Source organism: Salvelinus sp. IW2-2015, linkage group LG16, assembly GCF_002910315.2.
Source record: "Salvelinus sp. IW2-2015 linkage group LG16, ASM291031v2, whole genome shotgun sequence".
Classification (NCBI taxonomy): domain Eukaryota; kingdom Metazoa; phylum Chordata; class Actinopteri; order Salmoniformes; family Salmonidae; genus Salvelinus; species Salvelinus sp. IW2-2015.
The window spans coordinates 12270361-12285269 of record NC_036856.1 but is presented as its reverse complement, the minus strand read 5'-3'; the positions used below and the strand labels follow the sequence as shown (position 1 = coordinate 12285269).

The 14909-nt window shown below is 40.8% G+C and overlaps 1 protein-coding gene across 3 annotated transcripts in view; it reads left to right on the top strand.

Annotated features, from left to right (window-relative positions):
- Positions 1-14238, top strand: part of pip5k1ca (phosphatidylinositol-4-phosphate 5-kinase, type I, gamma a) — an 80872-nt gene extending 66634 nt beyond the window's left edge. For 2 of the 3 annotated variants that reach the window (XM_070447530.1, XM_024004114.2), the window contains exons 16-18: positions 1084-1336; positions 10111-10203; positions 12159-14238. In XM_070447530.1, coding sequence (XP_070303631.1) covers positions 1084-1336; positions 10111-10203; positions 12159-12164 — 352 coding nt within the window. In that variant the 3' untranslated portion in view covers positions 12165-14238. The remainder of the gene's footprint in view (positions 1-1083; positions 1337-10110; positions 10204-12158) is intronic. The other variant, XM_024004115.2, reaches the window with a different exon arrangement.
- The last annotated feature ends 671 nt before the right edge of the window (positions 14239-14909 follow it).

Sequence of the window (14909 nt, the reverse complement as noted above, 5' to 3'; positions counted from 1 at the left end):
CCTTACTCTCAGTCCCATTTGGTTATTGGAGTGGTTGTGTGCTGTTGCTATAAATCCATTATTATGGACAGATAAGCGGTGCCTGCGGATGTTCTCTGGAGCAGCCATCTAATTAGGTTAAGAGAGTGAGTAGGGGGAGAGACAAGGTAAAAGGGTGAGACAGACAGGAGTGCATTGGGAAAGTCGTGGAGCGGCCGGGGCAGTGGAACTAGGTCAGAGGGTCTGGGGCTAAGGCTTGGGCTGAGAGGCTGAGACAGGGCCAGACATATGGCCTCAGGGGGGCTGGGTGGGGTAGAAGGGTGAAAGGGGCAGGGGGCAGGCAGGCCAACGGGTTACTGGGGAATTAGCCATCTGGAGACCCGGCTTCTCAAAGCAGCCTCAGATACTCCCCTGCTGGGGGAGAGAGTGAGAGGTGAGGGCAAGAGAGAATAAAAGAGAGAGAGTGCAAGGTCCATGGCTGCATGGCAACATCAGGTCCACCCATTTTAAAGACTTCTTCCCAACCAATCAGGTCTGTCTTTGAGTCTGAGATGCTGTCATTGCTCTTTAGGAACGCCAGGCTCCAGGTTTTTCAGCGTAAGCTCTAAACACACAAGGCTGAGAAAGCAATCTGGGATAAGCTTAAGTCGTTCCTAATAGTCAATGATCTGGGCCTGGACAATAGAGGGATTGTGGTGGCGCGGCACCACGCCATCTGGTACTGTAAGTCTGGGTTAGTGCCGTCATCATAAACCACCCTGGAGCCTGTTCCTTCTGATCATACGGGTCAGTCTCAGCTCTGCCTGGCTAGGCTGGTTCTTGTTCATTAGAAGGGCTTAATAGGAAGTGGCCCTGATCATTTGTCTGTACAGCTATTCTATCCTGTGCGAGAGCGTGTTGTTGTGTGTGTGTGTGTTTGTAGAGAACAGGTATGTACAGTATGTCTTATCACATCTGTGGTTCTGTTGTGTGAGTGGTGGTTAGAGAGCAGGTGTGTGTGAGTGTGTGTTAAAGAGCAGGTGTGTACAGTTTGTCTTATCACGTCTGTGGTTGTGTATGAGCAGGTGTGTCTGACCCCCCCCCCCCCCCGGTCTCTTCTCTCAGTGAGGTACCAGAGGTAGCCGAGGCTGCTGCCCCACCCTCCTCCTCCTCTCCCCCAGCCCCTGGGGCCCCTGCTGAAGCCTCTGCTGAGGCCCCTGCTGCTGAGACCCCTGGCCCAGAGGCCGCTGTCAGTCGCAAGGTTGTGGTTGTGGAGGCTGAGCGGGACCGCCGGGGCAGCACAGTGTCTGGGTCCGGATGCACCAGCCAAGCCTCACAGGACGACGAGGATGACGTGCCAATCACAGACATCTACTTTGTAAGCTGTACTTTCATTGGCTCAGCACACAAAACACACACACACACACACAGGTCGTATTCCTTAGGGCACGCAACAGAAAACGTTTTGTAACGGAAATCAAAGTCCAGGTAGTCCCTGCCTGTTTCAGTCTTTTGTCTTACGTTTGGTGCCTAATGAATACGACCCTGGACACACACACAAGGCACAGTTATGATAGATGCTAAATACCACTAGCCTTACAGCCCACTTACAGCATGGTAAATAGCTAAATACTACAGTATCCTAGCTACTAAATAGATCCTAGGTTTGTCAGTCAGCAGGCATACTGCACTAACATGATACAGACAACAGCAGATGGTAAACTAGACACAGATAGCTTACATCTCCATTGGCCATCATTTCCATTTTTGCTTTGTCAAATATTGTTTGTCCATGTGTGTAAATCATCATCGCCACCCGTAATGCAGATGGTCAGAGTGTGTGTTGTTAGCGTTGGGTCATGGGAGGGTATGTATGTGTGAGTCTGAGTTGGATGCCTTTCTACAGAAGTTTTGACAGTTGGACCCCAGAGAGGTCTGTAGAGTCTGTAGAGGGTTAAGGGTTAACCGTAGAGTCGATGTCCCCTGGAAATCTAACTAGCATAATAACAAAATCCCCATCAAAATCCATCAGTTTAAGCTAGAGATGTGTTTTTTTTGCATTGGATGCGTCTAAATCCACCGCATCTGCCGACGTCGCCCCTCTGTATCTGCGGTGAAAGGTGACACAGCTAGAGAGGTGTTTGTCAGACCATGAGACATGGTCAATGTTTCATCAAATTATTTTTATATATTTTTATACCTCGGGGTCCTAAAATTCTGAATCAAATAGCTAAATGATCCTTGGTATGACCATCTTAAAACAATTCCATATGTTAGGTTCTACAACAGATTTCAGAGCCTGAGCCATGCATTAATGGATGAGTCTCTGGTGATAAGGGATGAGAAGGCCGGATAGGGAAGTCTCCTCTGGCATTGCTCTGATTGGTGGACAGTCTCTCCTGCAATCAAACGCCTCAGAGCTCTGCTCTGCTTCTCTCTTCATGTACAGTAGCTCAGGTCAGGAGACATAGAAAATAGAGACGCGGAGACACACAAAGAGAAGATCTGTAGCAAACAGCAAGGCAACACTCCTAGACAACCACTATATCACCTCTGTCTCTGTATGCAGTATGCACCTGTAGTCATTTACATTTTAGCCAACAGACACAGATTAGGTCATTTCGTATTTTAATGGAACATTATTTTATTTGTAGAGTGCTTCTAAATGGTTTGTAGTCTAGTACGCTATGAGGTTGTACAATATGGCCATGTCGTATGAATATACGAAGCAAATACTAGTAGACAGCGTAAACAGAGGATTGTCTTCTGGGTAGCATAAACAGATGATTATTTGACTGGTAAAATGTCAGGAGAATTATGTTCTCAGTGTTCATAACCCAATTCAATTAAACTACTCAGTCTGCAACCCAGAATGTGTAAGATACTGGTTGAATGAAACAGACGGATGCCCAGCTACGATACTCAGAAAGGTTATTTACGAGAGCGCTAGTCCGTTGTACAAAACCATTCATTTTATACTGGCTCCTTACTTACATTCACACACTAACATTAGGTATCCTACGCACATACATACACACACAAACAGTAGGTATCCTACGCACATACTGTCCTACTACCCAGCCGACAAAGATTAGGGAGGCGGCCACGAGAATCATTCCCCATCCTCCCTCAAGATAGGGAGACCGTGGGAAGTACTTCCCGTCCTCTCCCCAATCTCTCAGAGGCCCCTAGCCAGGTCGGCACCGCATTTTGCTCAGACAGTCTGTGTTTAAGATACTATAAAAACATATTGTACCGATATATTGTTTTACCCTAATTCTGCAACATGTTTCATAATCTTCTGCAAGCCTAACAGTTTCTCCCCTCCCCGGGTGGAGACAGAATGTCCTGTACGGAACACAGTAGTCCAGCTTGTCTGTCGATAGCTCCTCTTATCATTTGTTTCCCACATGCACCCTGCTTACATACTAAAAAGGAACAAACGGTACTTGTTCTAATTCTGACTAAAACTACACACATCATTAATAATACTTTTATGGACCTAATCAATTTCATACAATTATATGGTTTCAGGGTGGAATATTCTAATCATTACTTTAAGCATATAAATTCCGGTAACATAAAAGCAGAGATGACTCTTCATCAAAACATTTCATGGGATATTGCACCAGTCCTAAGAGACAGAGTGGACATTACTCTGAGAGCCCTTGGAGAGAGGGCTTAAGTGATTGTTCTGGTCAGAGCAGGCGTTGGGAAGATTCACAAGCCCCACAAGCCCCTGTTGAGTGGCAACAGCTTGAATTATTAATTTATCATCAACAGTCACTGGGCTTGGGCGGTATACCGTATACTGAGGCATTTGGAAATAGCCACAGGATGGTTTTTCAATACCGTTAATACCATTTACCTTCAGGCATTTGGAAATTGCTCCCAAGGATGAACCAGACTTGTGGAGGTCTACAATTTTTTTCTGAGGTCTTGGCTGATTTCTTTTGATTTTCCCATGATYTCAAGCAAAAGGCACTGAGTTTGAAGGTAGGCCTTGAAATACATCCACAGGTYCACCTCCAATTGACTCAAATGATGTCAATTAGCCTATCAGAAGCTTCTAAAGCCATGACATAATTTTCTGGATTTTTCAAGCTGTTTGAAGGCACAGTCAACTCAGRGTATGTAAACTTCTAACCCACCGGAATTGTGATACAGTGAATTATAAGTGAAATAATCTGTCTGTACACAATTGTTGGGAAAATTACTTGTGTCATGCACAAAGTAGATGTCCTAACTGACTTGCCAAAACTATAGTTTGTTAACAAGAAATTTGTGGAGTGGTTGAAAAACGAGTTTTAATGACTTCAACATAAGTGTATGTAAACTTCTGACTTCAACTGTAGTTTTCCTTCACAGAAAATACATTTGTGCAACACATTTGGCAGAAAATAGCTTAATTTTCATCAGATGACAACAGAAGTTCAATGCTTTTTGACTTTCAGCCACACAAGTAAATGAGCTTACAATGAAAAATCAAGATATTTTTTGCAAAAATGTCTGTTTATCATAGATAGAATGTAGCCAGCTATATTTCTTAATGTTTTGCTTGAAGTGAATTGTGTAAGCTTTCTGTTTGAGAAGTCAAAGCCCTTTGGATGAGTTATCTGTACAGCTGCCACTGCTATCTTTTGATTTCCTTGCGTTTTTTTCTCCTTTCTGTTCTCGGCCCTTCTGCTCCTCCCCATCTTCTCAGAGCAGAGCAGGCAAGACCGTTGCCCTAGCGACTCCAGACTCCACACAGACACAGCATTTAGGCCTACACATGCTGCTTCAGAGCCAGTACTGTTCTTCCTTCAGACAAGCATGCGTCAACGTTTTTCATTGGCACAATGTCTCTCGTTCACATTCGCTTGCAAATGTCCAAACTCACAAAAAATGACATTCGGGAGCTCCTACTTATATATGTATAACTTTTTGAGCTGGATTGACTGTCTTTGCAATTTGTTTATTTTGGTTTGCACATGTTAGCATATTTAGCCTCCATGGAAATTCGTTATTACTGGTAACAGACGCCCAATGGTATTTTTGGCATTTTTGGCGCCCCCTTGTAGTACTAAGCCGATAATGTTGTGAATCCCGATTATGAGAGAAGGACGATATGAAAATCTGGATACCACCCTACCCTAGCAGTCACCACCTCCCTTTCTCTATTGCTGTCTTTCACACTCTCTCTTCTCTCTCTTTCTCTCGCTATGATGGAGGCTTAAGGCGTCCGTATGCTTCCCAGCCGAAACAGCTCGGTAGAGTTTGTGCATATATTATATTAACATTTTGTGACGTTTTTGTTCGTTTTGGACTTCGGTGAGGGTTTTCTCGGCTGTTCACACAAATATTTTTCTTGAGGCAAGTCGAAGTTCGGAGTCAAAGTCTACGCCCCTTCGTCGGTGATTGGTCAACAGTAGGGAAGTCTTTTGTCATTCTTTGAAAGACGACTAGTTTTCATGCACATTTTTTAATTMAAAAATACTGCACCAAACATCTTAGTTAGATGTAGAATTGCGCGACTAATATCTCTTCGGCAAAAACGTAAACATTTGACAGATTTCTTGAGATATTTTAGATTAATTCGGACTATTTTGAGATGAGCTGTCTTCTAATACCCATACTAACATACTGTATACTACATACTTAAAGAGTATATACTACAAACCTTAATAGAAAATGACTCAAGTAAAAGTGAGAGTTACCTAGTAAAAGTCTAAAAGTATTTGGTTTTAAATATACTTAAGTATCAAAAGTAAAAGTATAAATCATATCAAATTCCTTATATTAAGCAAACCAGACAGCACCATATTATTTGTTTTATTTATGGATAGCCAGGGGCACGCTCCAACACTCAGACATAATTTACAAACGAGAATGTGTTTAGTGAGTCCGCCAGATCAGATGTAGTAGGGATGACTAGGGATGTCCTCTTGATAAGTGTGTGAATTAGACAATTTTCCTGTCCTGCTAAGCATTCAAAATGTAACAAGTACTTTTGGGTGTCAGGGAAAATGTATGGAGTAAAAAGTACATCATTTTATTTAGGAATCTAGTGAAGTAAAAGTTGTCAAAAATATAAATAGTAAAGAACAGATACTACTTAAGTAAAAAATACTCTAAAGTACTACTTAAGTACTTTACACCACTGCTATTAGTTCATTTTAGTATAATGTAAGCGAACGGTATCATTTCAGTTGAGAGTACTAGAGCTTCGCCTGTCTCCCGGAAGTTGATGCTGTTGCTATGCAACCTTTTGCTAGCTTGTTAGCATAACAAATGACTAACACCTCACTCTGACCATTTTACTCCCTCTAGCAGAGCTGGTTAGGCTGTTTTCATGTTATCCAGAGCGTTGGTGACTGTAACTGTGCTGCTGGCACCAATTTAATTACGCTTTTTTTGCCAACGTTTACTAACAACGGCCATATTCAACAGGTGTTGAGTTATTCTGTGCGAGAGTGCTCTGAAATCGGAGTAGATAGCCAGAATTAACAATGTCCATTGAAACACACAACGACTATACCACTTAGCTAAGAATGATGTGAATAATCAAGTCAATAAACGTTGGGTAGTTAGTTAAATAGAAGATTACAAGTTCGATTTATTAGTAGCCAACTAACATTAGGTAACTAGCAAACATACCAGTACATACTGCTGTAATGATATGCTATTCAGTTCGTAAGGATAGCATAGCTAACAAATTGTCAGCCAACATAACGTGTAACTTATTTGAAAAGTCATTACTTTATAACCTTGCTCAACATTTTTGATAATTAGTTAAAGCAATGAATTTGTATCCACTCTCGTCGGACTTCGACTGCATATTTTAAAAATATTCTAAAAACGTTAGAATTCTAAAAACGTTGTGAAGCCACGCCCATTCTCTGAGGAATTGCATTATGGGCTCTAAAGCACGGATATAGTGTCCACTGCATTTATACCTCGTATTTTGGCGACAGTACTATTGGTGCTTTTTTTTCTAGTTTTTCAAGTGAAGGTGTTTTAAGGGAGTATGTGAGCACACTTGTTCGGCTAGGCGCCAGCCGAATTGATGCATGCTGACGCCTTCAAGGTGGAGAGAGGAGGGTGAGAGAGTGAAAGAAAGCACCTGACTTATTCATCATCATGGCTAATTTCGTCACCCTTCATCGTAACACAGTCAAACCAGCAATCATCTCTTCTATCACCTCTATACTTAACCTTTTTCATTTCTGTCCATGTTCCAGCTTTGTCTCATTTGTCTGTCCCTTCATCCTTTTCACCCCTCTCTCCTCTGCCCTCTCTGGTATCTCCCATCTCTCTGTGGGGATATGCTGATAGCTTGCAGGGAGAACCTGGGTGTTCTCTCCTGTCCTGCGGAAGAGAAAGCTCCAGACCAGCTCTCAGATGCAGTGTAAGTCTGTGGAACATGCTGGTAGCTCTGCTAACTGCTTAGTCAATAGTTTGTTGCACATTTTTATACAAATATCAATGGCCTATAGCTGTGACTGGAGTTGTTGTAGCTTAGTCCCCCAGTCTGCTTACTTTGAGTCTTAGTGCTGTAACTGTACTGATTCCTCAGTTGATCTTCTCAATGTTTTCCAAAGATGTCAGTGAAAATTAGACAAGATCCATTATGGACTGATATTCCTTTTCTCAAGGGATACTTGATTTGTAAGAGGGCATGACACATTATATGCTCTACGTATTGTTCTAGACCTTTCTTATTTCATCATGTCATGTGTTTCCTCTCATAACAAAAGGGGTCATGGTCTTTTTTTGTTCTGCCTTCATATCATGTCTTTATTAATATTATTTATATACCTCCTCCTCCCCTTGGGGTTTGTTCCTCTTCATGTTGAATCAAATCATGGCCGGCTGTATAGAGAGAGAGGGGAAGAGATGGGGAAAGAAGGGAGGAGGCGGCTGAGTGACAGGAGGGGGCTCTGGCTTCTCATTTGAGGCCATCTGTCTCTCGTTCACTCCCTATATTCCCACCTCTCTCACTTTCTCTCTCCACCTGAGGGGTCTCCCTGTGGATGGTGTGTTAGCTCTTGCGCTGTGAGTGTGGCGTGTGTGTGCATATGGTGTGTGTGTGTGTGTGTGTGTATGAGCGTGTGTGAGCGACAAGTGTGTATGTGACGTCAAACCTCAGTGCCGCTTCCAACTACGTCATCATAGGCGGTGTGTGGCAGCTGCTGGCTGCTCTTTCTGAAAGGGAAAGTACCGTACGGGGCCACGGTCACTGCCTCAGAGACAGAGCAGCGCTGAGGCTCTGACAGGGCTAAACACTTAATGCACATTATAAGAAAGAAAGGGGGAAAGATGCTTTGGGAGAATATGTCCTGTTGGCAGTGCTGGCACGCTCGCTTTCCACCCACCGCTAACCACCCACTCCCACCCTGTTTTCTGGCTGATACTTACTGCAGATTCATAATTTTTCCTGTCCACTTCACCATGGCTTTTTTAAAATAGCATAGTCATAGAAAGCAATTCTTAGTCACACGCATAGGCCTCCCAGATAGCATTACTAATGAAGAGTTTTGAAAGTGATACCAGGAAAGAACTAACATTCTTTTGAATGCAATGTTGATGTTAGTACATGTTAGTAGTCTACCTCTAGGCCAGGGGTCTCCAACAGGTAGATCGCAAGCTCACAGCCCACTTATGAGTAGCTCGCCAATCTATTCTGTGTTCCATCGCATACTGTCATAAACATAAAGCTCCCGGCTACAATCCAATCAAAGCCACATTGACATTATCCCACCCTTGGTTAGTCACTATTGGCTTAAAAACCCAAACATAACACAATATCTGCCAATTAATTTCCCATCTGTCTGTTTGGTGCCTGCGTTTGTCTATCACTCTGAATGCAGCCAGTTAGCGACGCTAATGATAACTGTCTAATGGGTAGACAGAAGAAAGACTTAAAAAATAAAAACATCTATTAAATGTTAACTGCAAAGTAGTATTACCTGACAGAACTATATCATGATTATTTGTATCAATTGGGTGGTGATTGTTTTGCAAACTCTGCCATGACATGTGCTGCAGCAGTAGGCCACAGCAGAAACATCCTAGACCTACAAATGCCTCTCTTGCTAGATGCGCAATTAAAGGTGAATTACTCTCAAAAATCGAAATGTTATATATATATTTTTTCAGACTTACAAAATTGTGTTCTGATGTGATTTAAAGGCCCAGTGCAGTCAAAATGTAGTTTTGCCTGTGTTTTATATCATATTGTACAACATCTGATTAAACTTATTTCAGTATTATTTCCTCATAGTTGCTGGTTGAAAATGCAATCTACACAGGACTTTCCAATCATCAGGTTTGCATGGGCTCTAACATCGGCTTTCTATGGTGATGTCACCATGCGGTAAACAGGTTAATAGAGTTCCAAACCTCTCTGCCAATAAGCTCGTTTTTAGTGTCCCCCCCCACACTCAGACCACTCCCAGACAGTCCTAGCAAAATTCTTGCTTGAGATTTTTTTTAAATGTTAAAAAGCTATTTTTGCCAATTTTAATGGAAATCTATTACAGTAAGGTACTTAATTGTTACCCAGAAATGATATAAAAGCATCTACATTGGGCCTTTAAGTATTGACATGGACTCAGAACATACATTTTCAATGTTTCTCTATGAATAATTGTAATACTGAGAGTAAAACTAATAAAAAAAATATCCCAAACCTGGGAAAAATGTACTGAGAAAATATAATTTAGGAAAATACTAAATATAATTTTATGGGTCCCACTTAGTTATTTATTAAGCATTATTTTACCAGGTATATTGACAGAAAAAAACATATATATTGTACACCAAGGACCTGGGAAGAGTTGCAGGGTAGAGTAGAAGAAAAGAATGTGCCTATTTTTGTATTTATTTAGCTGTCATGCTAGAAAAGATTTGAGACCCCTGCTCTAGGCTGTATTCCAATAGGATTTCACTGCTAGTGTTTCATTTTCACGTTTCTATGGTTAGGCTAATCTATTTTCCAAGCTCACACTTTCTGTAATGTCATTTCCTCCTTTTGCATTTCTAATTTTATTTTCCTGCCTGTCTTGTGTTTTCCTGTCCTGTCTATCTCCCTTGCCTGCCTCTGCTTCTCTCTGTGCTGCATCCAATGGCCCCCTCTTTCTGGCGCCCTCTGATGTGTCATTTGTGCAGCCCCCTGAGYACAAGACCTGGGTGTACTCCCCTCTGCACTACGGCAGTGAGTCTCAGACCTTGCCGGATGGGGAAGGGGAGGAGAGCGAGACAGTAAGTAGTATGAATTACACCTCCAGTACCAGTGTCTATTGGCCGGCCCGACCGTCATGCCCACTCAGTATGGCCGTGCCAGTTATGACCATTTGGTTCCCCCTTCACCATGCAACACCCAGCATGCTGTTCAGTTTCTTCACAACCCTGGGTTTGTCTGACTGCATGTGGTTTGGCAACTTGGTACATGTCTCCTCCGCTAGGGTTGCAAAATTCCGGTAGCTTTCCCAAAAGTCCCAGGTTTTCCCGAAATCCCGATTGGAAGATTCCCAGAATCAGAAGGGAATAAGCAGGAAATCCAGCGCCTCGCTACCAGGATTTCTGGAGAACCAGGGATTTTTGGGAAAGTAAGCAGAATTTTGCAGCCTACCTCCTCCTGGCTCATGCATCACCATTGCCAGATCCCAAACACACACAGCTACAGTTGTCAATGTCATTTGTTTTTTCTGAAACAACTGACCAACATATAATCGCTTTGACACATACAGTACAAAGCAGTTGGTCAGATGAATGGTGGCAAGTATGGCAATAAATTGATTTGATTTGTACAGTTCCTCTATGAAACCCAATAACTGTTTTCTTTGTTCATGAGTCCATATAATATGACAGTATTGCTTTCAGATGATCCTCTTTCAGCCACTCTGCACAAATGATCAGAAACGACTGTGTTATGACATACCGTAATTGATCCCTTGGTACAAACTCCGTTATATTACTGATGACTTCTATTTCACTAGGTATTTTCAGGGTGCCAAATCCCATGAATGTTCTGTAATTGAGATTTTAGATAAATTATAAATTAAACTCTTATTACTAAAGCTACTATTACAGCTTTGGAAAGTTAAGCAGGCATATCCCATTACGGGCTTCTAGTTTACGGCAAGGGTTGGATGGAGATGGATGAGCAATCACTAATTTTCTTCATAAAAAAACGTATATGAATCCATTGACAAATGTCATGATTAAAGTCCAGGTCACATGTTTATTTGGATAGTCCCATATAGATGATCTACAGATGGTTATACTATCAACAAACTGTCTGTTGATAAGCAACTGCATGCTAAGGTTAGGGTTATTGTTAACCTTTACCCTTATTTTAAACCTGGGCTAAGTATAGGATTAGGGTTAAGTTTAGGGTTAGGATAATGGTTAAGGTTATGGCTAGGGTTAGTGGATAGTTAGTTGAAATGCTGACAGTAATTGAACAGCTACTGAACATCTACAAACCATCTACTTGAAACTATCCAAATAAAGTGTTACTAAAGGCCATTCTACTCATCTTGTAGGGAAGATGAAATGACCCTATTATGCCCTCTGAGCTTTTTTTTGTCCAGGGTATTTTAACAGTCCTAAGCTGCAGTAGTTGTAGAAGCTCAGAGCTGTAGCAGGCTGGCTAACACTTGGTCAAAGCCCACTGCACTCGTATGTGGCAAGGAGGAAGTGGATTGAACAATCACTCCTCCCCGTCCCATTATTCTCCATAGAGAAGACACACACACACAGAGAATCATCACTTCCACGTCCCCCAAGGACAGGAGCTGCCAGAGGAATAAGTGGAATCAGAGCTGTGGGACATGGCATTACAGTGCCTAGTGGAAGTAGATTGTCTCCTGGGGTTTGTCTATGCATAGATGAATACAAATATAAAAGCAGTCATGGAAAAATGCATTATTTAGTTGTGTTGAGGGGGATGTTCATTTGAGAGGAAAATACTAAATTTTTCTACCCTCTTATTTTCACTATGTCCTCTGACTTTCCCTTTAAATTATTGATATACCTTTGATCAATAGATTTGCTTTGATAAGAGTTGTACCTCAGTTATATCGTGCTGTGGGGGAAGAATATATTTTATTTTACACTCGACAGGATTATGTGCCAAAGATTTACAACTTCTATTTCTCTCTTTTTTTCTCCCTCTCTCTCTCCTTCCACCAACCGTAAACACTCCTCTGTAGAGCTGAGAGGATGATTCCGTGGAGAGAGGAGCCATCAGACTGATCCCCGGGCCTCTGATTGGCAGGCAGCGGAAGCATTCCAATCCAGACCTGTATTTTAAACCATGGATACAAAAACAAAACAGACTAAATACTGTGAGGAAACCCCCTCGACATCCCGTAGTCACAGTGGTGATGATACTGTATGATCGATTCCCCTCCTTTCAACCCACCCCAACCCCAAATTGCCATAGCAGAAGAAAAGCAGGAACTCAAATTGCTAGGCTATACATCTAGCATGCCCCATTAAAAACATGGGCATTGAGGCAACTCTGCTACTCCTCTCACATTCCCAAATGTCGATACAGTCAAATGGTCACATTTATTTAATTGATATCATGTTAATTTATATTGTGATTTTTCTTCGTTTATTATTTTGTTGTTTTTTTATCTTTTTTTTGTGCACTTTTTTCAGCCATTTAGTACTGTGAATATATTTAGTTATGTTGTGTGCTTCAAATGTAGCTCTAGCAGGAATCTTAATGTTGTTTTGTAGCTCTAGCAGCAATCTTAACGTCGCTATCGAAGTGGTACTTTACCGCTATGTTGAATGGTACTTTACCGCTATGTTGAATGGTACTTTACCATTGGAGAGGGAACACTTTATTTCCAATAGATGAAAAATTATCTATAGAATGTGTTTCAGAAAACAACATGATTTGGTAAATCGCATAAGCCTACTGTATTATTTTACAGGTTTGTTTATTCGTTGTTATGTATTTATTTTGTCATTTCTATCACAGTATTGCTAAAGGCTTCTAGCCTCAAAACCAGATCATTGCAACACTAAATAAGGCTGGGTATTGTCAATCATTTCAAAATCCTACATCATTACAATGTCTTCTAGAACCGCCCAACTTTCAGAGGAATGCAAACAAATCATTTTCTAAGCATAATGATTCATTGAGCTGTCGTAATGTCATGAAATACCAATATTTCAGCAGTCAAACCTTGACTCTGAATGTTAGCTCTGCTGGAGGGGATTTAGGCTAATGGATTTGATTACTTAGGCCAAAAAACTCACAGTATCACATGTCCAGAATTAATTAATACTTCTGTTATTTAGTAATAGTTCATCCGAGAGGGATTTCAGGCTGCTCTTAGACAGCACTTTTATGTATCAACCATCATCAGATGTGAAAGTGAGGTCTTCATCACAATCATCTGGTATAGGATTAGTGTTATAGTCTTTATGCGAATTCCATGTTTTAAGGTTTAAGTTGTGTTTCAATATGTTTTATTCTTTTTCTGTTTCACACTTGGCTGTTTAAGTTAGTTGGTGTGTTTGTATGTCTGTGCGTGACGGAAGGCGTCAATGTCAAAACGTGTAAAATACTGATCATTCTATCATAATGTGCAGTGGCCAGTTGTAATCAGTTGCTGTTGTCCATGTCATCAAGAGACCATAGCAGCAGTATGTTGTACAGTACAGGTGTAGTCTTAGTTAGTTTTAATTGCCTTATTGAGAAATTAAAACGTATCATATCAATGTTTTTTTCATAGTAGTGCTGTTGTATTTATTATTTTCAAGTCATTTTTTTCAATACTGTAGTTGTGAGCCAGAAAATGTGTATATACAATTATAAATACATATATAAAGAATATATAAATATATTTTCCATTTGAATTGGAGAATATTATTTTTATTTGATTACATTTTTTGCTGCTGGCAGGAAATGATTAAGAGCTACACATGATTTACTGTACCATGTTCTTCAAGGTGTTGACACGATGCAGCTCGATTTATGGTTTATAAATCACAGCTGTTTTCTTTTTTTTTAATGTATGATATCCATTACTGAAGAGTTGTCAGTTTTACTGTACCAGTTTAGTGTACATGTTTTCAAATCACAGTGTGCCCTCCTTCACAGAGACATAGCATGGTTTAAAAATGAATATGCATATCAGAAATATGTATTCATGTATATCTGTGTATATTCATCTATTTATACATGAGGATAAATAGATGGCTGTATGTCTGTGTGTGTTTGGACTCTTACGATGAGAATGAATACAAAATAAAGCAGTTCTATGTCTATGATATAGTGTATTTGTCCATGCTTCCAAAGTTGTCTGTTGACTTCCATGTCTATATTGCTGATGTTTGCAAGCAAGGGAATTCCCTCCATGTGTCTCTTGTGCTACTGTTCAGCGCATGCTGTGAAAAACATAATTGTGCAGTGCTTGATTTTTGTGTGGCCTTTTCCCACCTATTCTGCAAGAAGGCTCACAGAAGATACATTTTAAGATAAGCATATTGACCAGCCTAGTATAGAATTCAATATTTTCAACTGGTGAGAATAGCAACATGATGTTCAAGGCACGCTCCCCAAGAATATCTTTCTTTTGATTTATGCCATCTTATCTGAAGCAATACTGGTAAATGAGGAAGGTATAAAGAAAATGTTTCATAACACTACTATGATTGGGTCCTCATCAAAACAGAAATGTTTGAGTCTACCAGTCAGTTGTCATCTGAGCTAATTTATTATGGTGGGCGTGGCCCACAAATGGAGATCATACTTACTGGACTGTTTACACTTTACAGCTTTTTGAAAAATAGTACTGCTATAACACAATACAATACAACAGAGGGAAAATGTTCAAATGTGTTATGCAATCAATCATGTTTTTTTATCATGTCAAATATGAGGTCCTTAGGAAATATTTTGACATTGGTCCATAATTTCCCTGTTCTAACAAAATGTCATG